General features: G+C 38.5%; 1 protein-coding gene across 10 annotated transcripts in view; it reads right to left on the reverse strand.

The window, feature by feature from the left end:
* celf6 (CUGBP Elav-like family member 6) overlaps positions 1-10,336 on the reverse strand; it is a 380,567-nt gene extending 370,231 nt beyond the window's left edge. For all 10 annotated transcript variants that reach the window (XM_057833527.1, XM_057833555.1, XM_057833517.1 and 7 more), the window contains exon 1: positions 9,903-10,336. In XM_057833527.1, coding sequence (XP_057689510.1) covers positions 9,903-10,155 — 253 coding nt within the window. In that variant the 5' untranslated portion in view covers positions 10,156-10,336. The remainder of the gene's footprint in view (positions 1-9,902) is intronic.
* Positions 10,337-12,576: the final 2,240 nt, after the last annotated feature.

Here is a 12,576-nt window from a genome sequence, read left to right on the forward strand (position 1 = left end):
TTGGCTACAGAAAAGTTACAGACAACCGAGGCTGAGAGGAAGAGGACCAACAGACATGTAAAACATGTTTGTGGAGGGTGGCTGCCAGAGGAGGCAATACATCCAATATGATTTTGCATTTACATTACCACCCCTCGCTTTATACAAAATTAAAGGTTAGTAAAAGCTGTAATGAACGTTTCCCACCAGCTACGAGAGTTAAATCTGGCATGTTTAGTGTTTTTAGCAGTGGTAAAACAAATATGGAAATTGGACAGGATTCAATTATTTTGTTCTGATGGTAATAATGTTGACCTGTGGTTGAGGGTTTAGACTCACCTGAAGGACTGCATTTCTTTTCATTTTATTTAGAATATTTAATTATACTTATCTTTCAATTTACTAATATGTTGTTTTGACAAATAAAAATCTTGTTCAATGGGGAAAAAAAGTTTTTTTTTTTAACCAAGGCGTCTCAAAATAACACATTTTAGAGCTGTAATTGCAAAACCGTGATACAGTGGTACCTCTACATACGAAGTTAATCCGTTCCAGGACCTTATTTGTAAGTCGAAATGGTCGTATGTCGAGCAGGATTTTCCCATAGGAATACATTATAATTCCATTAATTCGTTCCACAGCCCAAAAACCTGCACTAAATCCTTGAAAAATACTGCTGGTGCTATTACAAATGGCAATTACACGTAGCAAAACAAATAAATTATAAATCAAAATTGGAATAATATAATAAAAAGAATAATAATAATTCCTGTAATAGTGTAACGAATCGGGTTCTAATAAGGCGGACGTTTTTTTGTGTACCTGAACGCACCGCGGGGCTGACGTGCCTGGACCGGTGAGCTTGAGTTTCACTTTCACTTTGAATGTTCTCTTGAGAACACCGTCAATTGCGGCAGACAGCAGGCGTTTTGTGTTGAATAAGTTGTGAAAGAAATTATGAAAACGTGGCGAAGCTGGCGATTTCTTTGGAGATGTTACCACAATAAGAATTGTCAGCTTAATTTATAAAGACTGGCGAACGATGGTCGGAGGAGGACCATGGAGATGTATTGTTGAGCCATTTCACGGATGCCCAACCCACGCTCATATTTTTCTGTCATTTGCATCTTCATTTAGAAGGTAAGCATCAACTTTTTCCTTGTTTCACCACCTGTACCAACCTTTTCTGAAACCTGTGTTGATTTGTCACACAAGAAAATCCGCCGTGCATTCGTCTGCGGTGCTGCCATTGTCGTATTTCGAGCATGTCGTCGGATGTAGAAACAAATGGCGAGTCAAATTTTACGTCGGATGTCGAAAAGTTCGTGTGTCGAAGCGATCGTACGTAGAGGTACCACTGTACTGTGAAACCGTGATATTTTTGTTTAGGGTTGTCATACTGTCAGAATCACATACTGGCACATGTCTAATGCCTATCTTCAAGTAAATTACTCACTAAATTACTGTGTGGGCATAAGAACAATAGTAATATTTAGTTAAAGTAAGTGGGAAAATCGTACAAATTAATCCTTTGCCTAGTCTTGAACACTCAAAACAAGATGGAGAAAATTATTAGACAAGATTTAAGAAAAATAATCTTATTATGACGTTATACAATTGCAGTCTACATACTTTACATATGACTTTTCACATATTTTGCTGCCATCCTTCCTTCCAGCTGTTTGGCTAGTGGGCTGTGTTACAACTTTACAGGCAATTGAAAAATGATAAAGGCATCTAATAGTATAGGAAGTAGGAATTAACATTTGTCGTTATATAGACATGTAGCCTACTGATGGTTGTTATGGTTGTGACTTTCATCTTATCCCATCAGGGGCCGCCATGGTAAGTCAGTCACACGATTTTTCCAGGCACAGTTTTACACTGCATGCCCTTTTCAATGCACCTGACCCATTTTTTTCAGGCTTGGGACCAGCAACGGCTGAGTAGTGGGAACAGGAATCAAGCCAGCACCAGCTGCACGAATGTCAGCAGCATGTACCAAGCACTAGACTACCGTTGCTAAGATGTACTTTTAGTACCTCACTTTTAAATAGTGTATATACTTAATAACTGTATTTTACCCAAATTGCACTAGCTGAGTCATGACCGCCAAGATCCAGACGCCTCGCTCGCAGTGTCTTTACATCCCACAGTCTCGAACAATCTGTTCCAGGCATTGCGAGCTATCTGGTTCAAACACAGTTCACTTGACTGTCACTCATCACGCTTCTGGCTTTAGTGTCTGTCAATGTCCAAACTGAAAAGTGGCATGGACAAAACATTCTGTGTCATCTTTTTTCCAAAGGCTATATTTTATTAATCGTAGGCTCTGGGAAGCCTATGAGGGGTTTATGTCAGTTTCTTGTTCTATTTATATCAGGCACGGACCCACCTATGAGCGCACAATAGATGAGGACATTTAGGTTCTCTTTGTATCCGCTCCTCCTGTGCTGTGCGGTGCGCCTCCTCTCAGCATCGCGGACGGATTGATAAATAACACTACTCAAGCAAAGGATTTGCCCCCCGCCATCATTCAGCATGTCTGGCGGCGTACACAGGCTCCATCGCTGACACTAAGCGTTATGATAATGTAGTGCCGGGCCAAAATGATGGATGTTAAATAGTGCAACCTGGTCTGTTCCCTCCTATAGTGTCAACACCCCCCCCCAACACCCACAATTATGAAATATTTGCTGCTACCTGATAAACATACTTGCAGTGACCTAAAATATTATTTTAACTTCAGTTGTAAACGTACACTCACTTGACAAGCACTTCAAATAGTTACAATTACATGTAAAACCAAAATTATTGGTTGATCAATGTATATACAAACCTATTCCTATTGAGTTAATCATTTACAGTGGGGCAAATAAGTATTTAGTCAACCACTAATTGTGCAAGTTCTCCCACTTAAAAATATTAGAGAGGCCTGTAATAGTCAACATGGGTAAACCTCAACCATGAGAGACAGAATGTGGGGAAAAAAAAAAAAAAAACGTTTGATTTTTAAAGAATTTATTTGCAAATCATGGTGGAAAATAAGTATTTGGTCAATACCAAAAGTTCATCTCAATACTTTGTTATGTACCCTTTGTTGGCAATAACGGAGGCAAAACGTTTTCTGTATCTTTTCACAAGCTTTTCACACACTATTGCTGGTATTTTGGCCCATTCCTCCATGCATATCTCCTCTAGAGCTGTGATGTTTTGGGGCTGTCGTTGGGCAACAGGGACTTTCAAATCCCTCCACAGATTTTCTATGGGGGTTGAGATCTGGAGACTGGCTAGGTCACTCCAGGACCTTGAAATGCTTCTTACGAAGCCACTCCTTTGTTGCCCTGGCTGTGTGTTTGGGATCATTGTCATGCTGAAAGACCCAGCCACGTCTCATCTTTAATGCCCTTGCTGATGGAAGGAGATTTTCACTCAAAATCTCTCAATACATGGCCCTATTCATTCTTTCCTTTACAAAGAACAGTCGTCCTGGTCCCTTTACAGAAAAACAGCCCCAAAGCATGATGTTTCCCCCCCATGCTTCATAGTGGGTATGGTGTTCTTCGGATGCAATTCAGTATTCTTTCTCCTCCAAACACGAGAACCTGTGTCTCTCCAAAACTTCTATTTTGGTTTCATCGACCATAAAACATTCTCCCAGTCCAATTCTGGATCATCCAAATGTTCTCTAGCGAACCGCAGACGGGCCTGGACGTGTACTGGCTTCAGCAGGGGGACACGTCTGGCAGTGCAGGATTGGAGTCCCTGGCGGCGCTTTGTGTTACTGATAGTACCCTTGTTACTGTGGTCCCAGCTCTCTGTAGGTCATTCACCAGGTCCCCCCGTGTGGTTTCGGGATTTTTGCTCACCGTTCTTGTTATCATTTTGAAGCCACGGGGTGAGATCTTGCATGAAGCCCCAGATCGAGGGAGATTATCATTGGTCTTGTATGTCTCCATTTTCTAATAATTGCTCCCACAGTTGATTTCTTTACACCAAGCGTTTTACCTATTGCAGATTCAGTCTTCCCAGCCTGGTGCAGGTCTACAATTTTGTCTCTGGTGTCCTTCGACAGCTCTTTGGTCTTGGCCATAGTGGAGTTTGGAGTGTGACTGACTGAGTTTGTGGACAGGTGTCTTTTATACCGATAATGAGTTAAAACAGGTGCCATTAATACAAGTAACGAGTAGAGCCTCGTTAGAAGAAGTTATACCTATTTGACAGCCAGAAATCTTGCTTGTTTGTAGGTGACCAAATACTTATTTTCCACTCTAATTTGGAAATAAATTCTTTAAAAATCAAACAATGTGATCTTCTGTTTGTTTTCCACGTTCTGTCTCTCGTGGTTGAGGTTTACCCATGTTGACAATTGCTGGCCTATCTAATCTTTTCACGTAGGAGAACTTGCACAATTGGTGGTTGACTAAATACTTAATTGTCCCACTGTATATCAATCATCCAATGTGGTCATACGGAATACTCTGTGTTATTTTTTTTTCCCATTGGGGTTTTACAGCGTACTTACTTATAGTAATGCCTGTAGGAAAGGAAAGCCACAGTTCCTGAATATTTATTTCAGCCATGTATTGCATGACAAGGAAAACAGTAAAACATAAGCACACACACAGAGGAGCTGCTGTAGGCCACAGCTCACAGTTATGCTACGAAATGCTGATTTTACACGTCGTTCTGCTTTTTATAAGGCACATATGTACCTGCACAGGAGCCACAGTGCAATTCTTCTTTTCTTTTCGGCATTTCTCTTCAGGGGTCGCCACAACGACTCAGTTGACTCCATCTAACCCTGTCCTCTGCATCATCTCTCTCACACCAACTACCTTCATGTCCTCTTTAACTACATAGTTAAAAAAAAAAAAAAAAAAAAAAATTAATGTTTGCAATCTGTGTTTAAAATTTTTGTTTCTATACGTTTAAATGTTTCAATTTAAAATAAAAAATATTTTTATTGGTCTTGGAGTTTCCTTTGGAAAAACAAAAATAAAAAGACATTTCTTATAGGACTCCAAACTTTAGAGCAGAAGCGACAAAATACCTGTTTTCATGGAAAACAAGTTTACCGGGTGGCCAAACTTTTCAACAGTAGTGTATGAACTCTAGTTGTTAGTAGAGGTGTGCAAAATTTCCGATTCTTAGATTATTCGCGATTCGGCCGTGGAAGATTCGAGAACGATTCACAAACATCCAAATTCCGATTATTGAAATATGCCAAGTAAAGCGGAAGTACAACACACTCAGCGCGCCGCGCGGTCTTCGGGACGGAACGGAGCGGGAGTAGCGAAACATTATGCTTCTCATTAACCGGCCCCTCGGGTAATGCCAACGCTCAACTCACGGCTCTAGCTCAACTCATGCCACGAGATAAAAAAACACAACAACATACCTGACTGCTGCCGAAAAGCTGCTACAAGTACAGCTAAGCTACATAATGTTACGGTAGATATCATTTATATAGGACTAGATGGATTATAGACTCGGTAGCGGTAGCAGCACATCTGCAAAAAGCTAGATGCGGGCGTTAGTAAACGGCCGCCATCTTAAAGCAGTAAACTTCCCTGCAATGCTGTTGTAGCGAACCTTCCAAGCAAACCGAATTAACTTTTTATCTAAAATACTCCTAAATCGGTAAAATACTGACTTGAATCTATCTTTAAATTAGTTTTAAAACTTTCACATGTCAAAAGAAGACAAAAGGGAAATTATGGAATAATGGGAGCAATTTTAACAACTTTAACGGTTGATTCACAACATTAAATTAATTGAATGTAGTTTAAAGCTGCTGATACAGAATGGGGACTGGAGTTTTTTTTATTTAATGTTATTTTTGTATATTTGTTTACTGCTATATGTTAACTTGATACTGAAATAGTTTGGTTTAGCCTGAGAGTATTTTTGAACAATTTTGGAACTAATGTACAAAACTTTATAAAAAAAATAAATTAAATTTTTTTTTTTTTTTTTTAAAAAGGAGGGGGATGCATCAATAATCGTTTTATAATCGAATCGGAGCCTCTGAATCGTAATCGTAATCGAATCGTTAGGTGCCCAAAGATTCCCAGCTCTAGTTGTTAGCGTTGTTAGCATGACTTTCTAAAAAAGAAAGGCATACTAAAATGTCAAATTTGGTTTCTTTCCTTCGGTGCCCCATCTTTTTCAGCTTACTACACGACTGCTTTGTGATACTGTAGTAATTGTCAGTGGAAATATCAGTTACGCTGATGTCCTTTCTCTGAACTGCTATTATCTTCATATAACAAGTAGACGGAAATAGAATACAACATTGGATGTCTGGACAACATGACTCATGGACATCGTTTGAACAGCAGGCAGTCAACAAATGGTCTGATCATTAAGTCAACAATAAAATCAAGGTTTTAAGTATACAAATGTTATTATGCTGGTCAAGAAAAAAATGTGCTGTCCAAGGTTTTCTTTTTATTTTTGTTAGTTTTCCTGATTAAAGAGATTTTTTCATTTCTAACTAAGGAACTAACTAACTAAATGTTTTACGATTTTTGTTAACATGCATGAGTATTTTTGCTTTAAACAACAAAATGTTTGCAAGACATATTAATAAAAAACCTGATTTTAAAAAATGGTCGTAAATCAGTAGAAGAAGAGACAACTTGCCCAGCGAATTATTTTTTTATTATATTTTTTTCCCACTAATAATTTTGCACCCAGCCCTAACACTCAGTCACATCTACAAGGTTATCCCCTTGTCTCGCCATGGTGACTTGATCATAAAGCTTGAAGCTTTTTTGGGATTTGTCTTCCTGGAGTGCATAACAATAGGGAAAAAAAGTACCTTCTAGTTTTAAAATTCATTAAATTTCTTTCAAAAGTTGAATAAATTCCCAAAAGTGTAAGAGAGCCCTTAAATCAGCGGCTGGCTCCTCTCCATTTGCATTCGCACGGCCTCTTTATTTGAGGGTCCTTGTTGGTCATGGTCATTGATAACTATGTGGTACTCAGGCACTATTAAAAAGAAAATAAAATCCCCAAAACTCAACAATGTATTAGATAAATCAGTGGTGTAACACAGGGCATTTGAGTGCAACGGTTGCTATGGCCACAACATTTTGGGTACTGTAACATTTCAAAAGGAGAACAAATACAGTGTATAGTAGTGGTAAAAGATGGCGTACGTATACAGTACTGTGTATACAGTAGATATAGTAGGTCAAAACGACCCATACAAATGCTATGTAATGTAAAAAAAAAAAAATCTAAATATCAAGGTGACTATAACTCTAGGATATAGGTTCAATTGAAAAATTTGTTGGGAAGTTTATATAACCGGGATATATACAGTACTACACAAGTTCTTAATACATATTCTACAAGTGGAATTGCTTTTATCCAGCGAAAATTTGTCCGTCCCTGAGCGGGCGCCTCACCCTTGGGGCGACACAGCTCCAGATTTACTTCACCTACTTTGGTTTTCCTTAATGACACTAATCCCATTTCTTGCATCCTGCTCGGGCCCGCTCTACCACATGAACACTTGTTACATAGGGAAAAAACTCATCCCTGTAATGCCTTGGTGAAATCTCATTAAAAGTGCACACAAAGTGACTTTGAATCTCACACCGGCCGGACCGGCGGGAATGAACGCCTGCCTCGGAGCGCGTATGTGAGGCTCCCACTTAGGTCCATCTTCGGAACAGGATTATCCCTCTCTTTCCGAGTTGAACCTCATTCCTCCTTGGTGTTGACATTCAGGAATGGCCGAGGACGGGGCGTAAACAACGACAACAGGAGATATTGTTTTAATCGATCACGGCGGGAAAAGATGTGGAGTGCAGAAGGAACAGGTGGCGTAGGAGGGGAGTGGGGGCACTTTTCAAGGCTGCTTGAGCTGAACTCATCTCAATGCGATCAATAAGATCATGAACTGTAGCCGCCGACTTACATATCAAACATAATTTGACTGCTTGCGCTGAGGGGAATATTTGGGAACGTTAACACCAATACTAATGTGGAAATGATTGACAAGGAACCATCTTAGGGCAATGAAACTAACTGAAACGAATGACTTGCTATAAAAACATGCAATTTCTCTCGGCCAGTTAGCAACGAAAGCTATTGATAATGATGGAAGCAGATATTTAGCAATGTCAGTTCAAATTTTCTAAAAAAGAAATAGTGTTACTATATTAAAAGATAGAGTCTATTTAATAAAAATCACAACATATTTTATTGTTGTTAATTACTAAATGTTGGCACAAATCATCATAGAAGTGCATGTGAATTTAAATGTTACAATAATAATTTTGCCTTTAAAAAATGCAAATCAACAGTAACAACTAGATTAATTTGTGTCATGAAAATACGTTCATTTCATGTATCAGTGTAGAAAATGTGCATTGAACATATAGGAAAAGTGCAGAAAGCAATTAAAGTTCCACCTAATGGACTTTGGACTTAATGGCTCCCTGTGCTTTGAAAAAGTCTCGCACTCTCGCATTTTGGTTATCATTAAGAAGTGATCGATCTGTGCGTAATCATCTTGTCGTCGTAATTACGAGGTGATTACTGATGTCTGAGATGGTGAGGGGAGCACATTGCCAGTGTTTTGCTTTCCTACCGCTTGACTGCAAGTCCGCCCACGCAGCACAAGACTGCTGAACAATCCAGCTGCTCTGTAAAATTCCTCAAATAGTGCCTCCTATGCAAATAGATGCCAAAAAATGCCACAGCCCATATAGACGCAAAAATAACGGTAGTGAATTTCATAAAGTGTCTGGATGAAAAAGTCGAACAAAGTTAAGAGTCAGCCCGTTTGAACTCGTCTGCTAACCAAAACAGAAGCACTTTTGTACCGATGAATGAGACTGAAATGAGTTCGATCTTGCGGTATGCCATTGACAACAACTACGTATTGTCCAAATCATTTAAACTGGGAGGATCATCTTCCAATGCCTTTGTCGGTGCAATCCATATGGATTGGATTTGTAGCACCGGCAGTGGCAGCCAATGAGTTAAGGCATTCACCTAAAAAATGGTTTCCATCAGTGTTCAGTGCATCCGTGTTCAGCCTCTACAGATAAATAAATGCCGCTTATTATGTCGGTTTTTCCTATTGTAATAAATATCTCCACCATCCACTGTTGTGTAATCAAACACCTCTTGTCACTAAATGATGAAATATTATCATCTCTTAAACGGGATCTGATCGACCAGAAGTGGGGGGGTAGGGGGGCACGAATGTATTTTTTCATTTATTTTGCTCTCAGTTTTCTTTATATGTATTACTTATTGTTTGTGACTTTTTCCTAGCAGCAATAGTCACACAGTGAAGCTTAAATAAGCAAAAACTACTTCCTTTAAAAACATTATTTTTCTGCATTTTTGGTGACTTTACATTTTATTCATTGGATTATTTACCTGTTATTTACCTGTATAAAAAAGATCATTTTGCACTCGTGTACATGTACTTTAACAGAAAAAAGGGGGGTGTTGGGATTGCATGGGACCCCTACAATAAAAGTTCACCCACCACGCATTTTTGGGTCATTGTTCATGTGCGTTCATGCATATTTTAAAAATAGCTTGGGACCCTTGCTCCCAAAGTTCCCCACTATTTTTGACTCATTTTTCCGTGCGTGTGTTGTGAAGTCGCACGAGCCTCTCAGCGGGGTCCCGCCCCCTTCCACTCGCATGATTGTCAGTGTAAACACACACACACATGCACAAAGGCGTGTAGTAGTCGTCTTCACGTGCTCATGCAATCAACGCGCCAAACCACACGCACGTGTTAAATAGTTCCGTCCAGCCCCCCTCCTCGCAGTACCCACGGAAAAAAAAAACAAAAAAAAGAAGAAAAACAAAATGAGGTCACAGTTTCCTGTTTGTACAGTTACGCCAATGATGGCAAACAAGTAAAAGCGGCTAGAACCAACCTTTATGCATCCCGGTAAACCTGTCTTTCAGTACCGTGAGTTCGTAAATCTTGCCGAATTCCTCAAAGAGCGGTTTGAGGTCTTTCTCCTCCAGGTTGCGGGGGATCTGGCCGATGAAGAGCTTGATGGCGTCGTGGTCCTTCATGGGGATGGTGTTCTGAGTACCGAGGCCGAGCCCGTTCATCCTGCCGCCGCTGTCCGTGGTGCTGAATCCATTCTCCCGCAGCACTCCGTTTGCACTGACTGTGGCCATCTTTCCTCAATGGGCCGCCGGCGGGGCTCGGCTCTCTCACTCGCTCACTCGTTCGCGCTCTCTCTCTCTCGCTCGCCTGCGTGCCCTCTCTCGCCTCCCTTCCCCTCCCTTTTTCTTTATTTTCTTTTTTTTTTTTTTACGTTCAAATCCCCCTTCTCTGTCCTACTCTTCCTCGACGTTTTTCGTGACGTCACTTTTACAAACAGCCACGGCCACCCACCGTCTCATTTACATATAACGGGCGACCGCCCCCTGAGCCAATGGGAGAGCGGGAATGAGTTTGAGGGGGCGGGGTTTATCAGCACAAGGGAAACAGTAGTGTAAACTCCACTACTTGTATAGGCTGTTTCAAATCAAGTTAATATGTTTCTTTTTGTGTATTTTTTTTTTTTTTAATATTGAGTGACACCTTTTATTTATTTGTTGACAGATGGAAAAATGTTTTTTAAACGTTGTATTTTATTGTAATTTGCATTAGTACTGAATTAATAATAATTGCACGTATAATTATTAGGGCTGTCAAAATTATCGCGTTAACGAGCGGTAATTAATTTTTTAAATTAATCCCGTTAAAATATTTGACGCATTTAACGCACAAATGCCCCGCTCACACAGATTAAAATGAGAGGACAGTGAAAGGTGTACTTGTTGTGTTTTTCGGAGTTTTCCGCCCTCTGCTGGCGCTTGGGTGCGACTGATTTTATAGATTTTATACCCATGAGCATTGTGTAAGTAATTATTAACATCAACATTGGCGGGCTACTGGTTTGTTCTTTGATTGAAAATTTTACAAATTTTTTTAAACTGAAAACATGAGGGGTTTTGATATAAAATTTCTATAACTTGTCTTTTAAGAACTACAAGTCTTTCTGTCCATGGATCGCTTTAACAGAATGTTATTAATGGTAATGCCATCTTGTTGATTTATTGTTATAATAAACAATACAGTACTTATGTACCGTATGTTGAATGTATATATCCATCTTGTGTCTTATCTTTCCATTCCAACAATAATTGAAAGAAAAATATGGCATATTTTATGGATGATTTGAATTGCGATTAATTACGATTAATTAATTTTTAAGCTGTAATTAACTCAATTAAAAAATTTAATCGTTTGACACCCCTAATAATTATAGAATGTTTTAGTTTATAAAAATAATAAAGATGCAATTAAAATATTCTGCTATGAAAACGATTTTGTTTGAAAAGAGATGAGGTTTATTAATATGGGTGGATTTTACATGAAAAATGATAAAATCGTTGAAGGTTTTTGCCAGAAAACCAATGTCATTCCATGTGTGTAACATTTTAAAAAAGTACTGCTTATTGAGCCTTGAGAATTTAACATTTTTTTAAAACTGCCTGTCTAATGTACAAGGTGTTACATGGATTTGCCCCACCTCCCATGTCGGACTTTCTAAAAAAAAAAAAAAAAAAAGGCTCACAGAGGTCTCGGGACCAGGGCCTCCTCTAGAGGGGACTGTGAGGTTCCAATCAGAAAAACAGCCTTCGGTCACAATTTTCTCTCTCTGTAAAGGCCAGTAAAATCTGGAACAGTTTACCATTCGCCATCAGGCAATGTCCAACAATACGAACTTTCAAAACTCAGCTCAAGCAGTGGTTGAAAGCAAATCAGTCTTGCAATCACTGACTTTTAAATTCTTAGTAACGTATTGTATTGTGTTGTTTTATTGTAATCTTTTGTTATTTCTTTTCTTTTTGTATCTTTGTGTCACCTGTTTAGGGACTACAGATGTAAATTAGCATATTCTTACTACAATCTGGCATATTTACATCTTTTTAGATGTTCATCAGTGTGCACTGTTCCTATTAAATAAATTTTAAAAAATACATTATGTCACACGAAAAAAAAAAATCATTTTATTGAGGTTTTACATTCGTGTAATTCACTCATGTAAATATATATCCTGTAATTTTAAGAAATCCTGAATTAAAATAATTTATATAAATTTCAAAAGAACTGCATTTTGGAACATTTTATTTTAAATGAAAGGTTTAGAATCGGCATATTGTATGTAAGCATTTAACTACAGTATGAATAATAGGCAAAACATTTTTTTTTTTTTTTTAATAATAATAATAAAATAAATGGTTGTACTTTTCTTCTCCAAATGATTTTTTTTTTTTTTTTAACATAAAATAAAATATCACGATTAAATATCAAAAGATGAAAACCCTTTAGAGATTATAAAAAGAAATTATATTAGTAATTGAAAAGCATGACAAAACAATTACCCGTATTTTTCGGACTATAAGTCGCAGTTTTTTTTTTCATAGTTTGGCTGGGGGTGCGATTTATAATCTAGAGCGACTTATGTGTGAAATTATTAACACATTATTATATCATTTCACATGTTATTTTGGTGTTTTGGAGTGACACTGATGGTTTGGCAAACT

This window comes from Corythoichthys intestinalis, chromosome 1, assembly GCF_030265065.1.
Source record: "Corythoichthys intestinalis isolate RoL2023-P3 chromosome 1, ASM3026506v1, whole genome shotgun sequence".
Lineage (NCBI taxonomy): Eukaryota > Metazoa > Chordata > Actinopteri > Syngnathiformes > Syngnathidae > Corythoichthys > Corythoichthys intestinalis.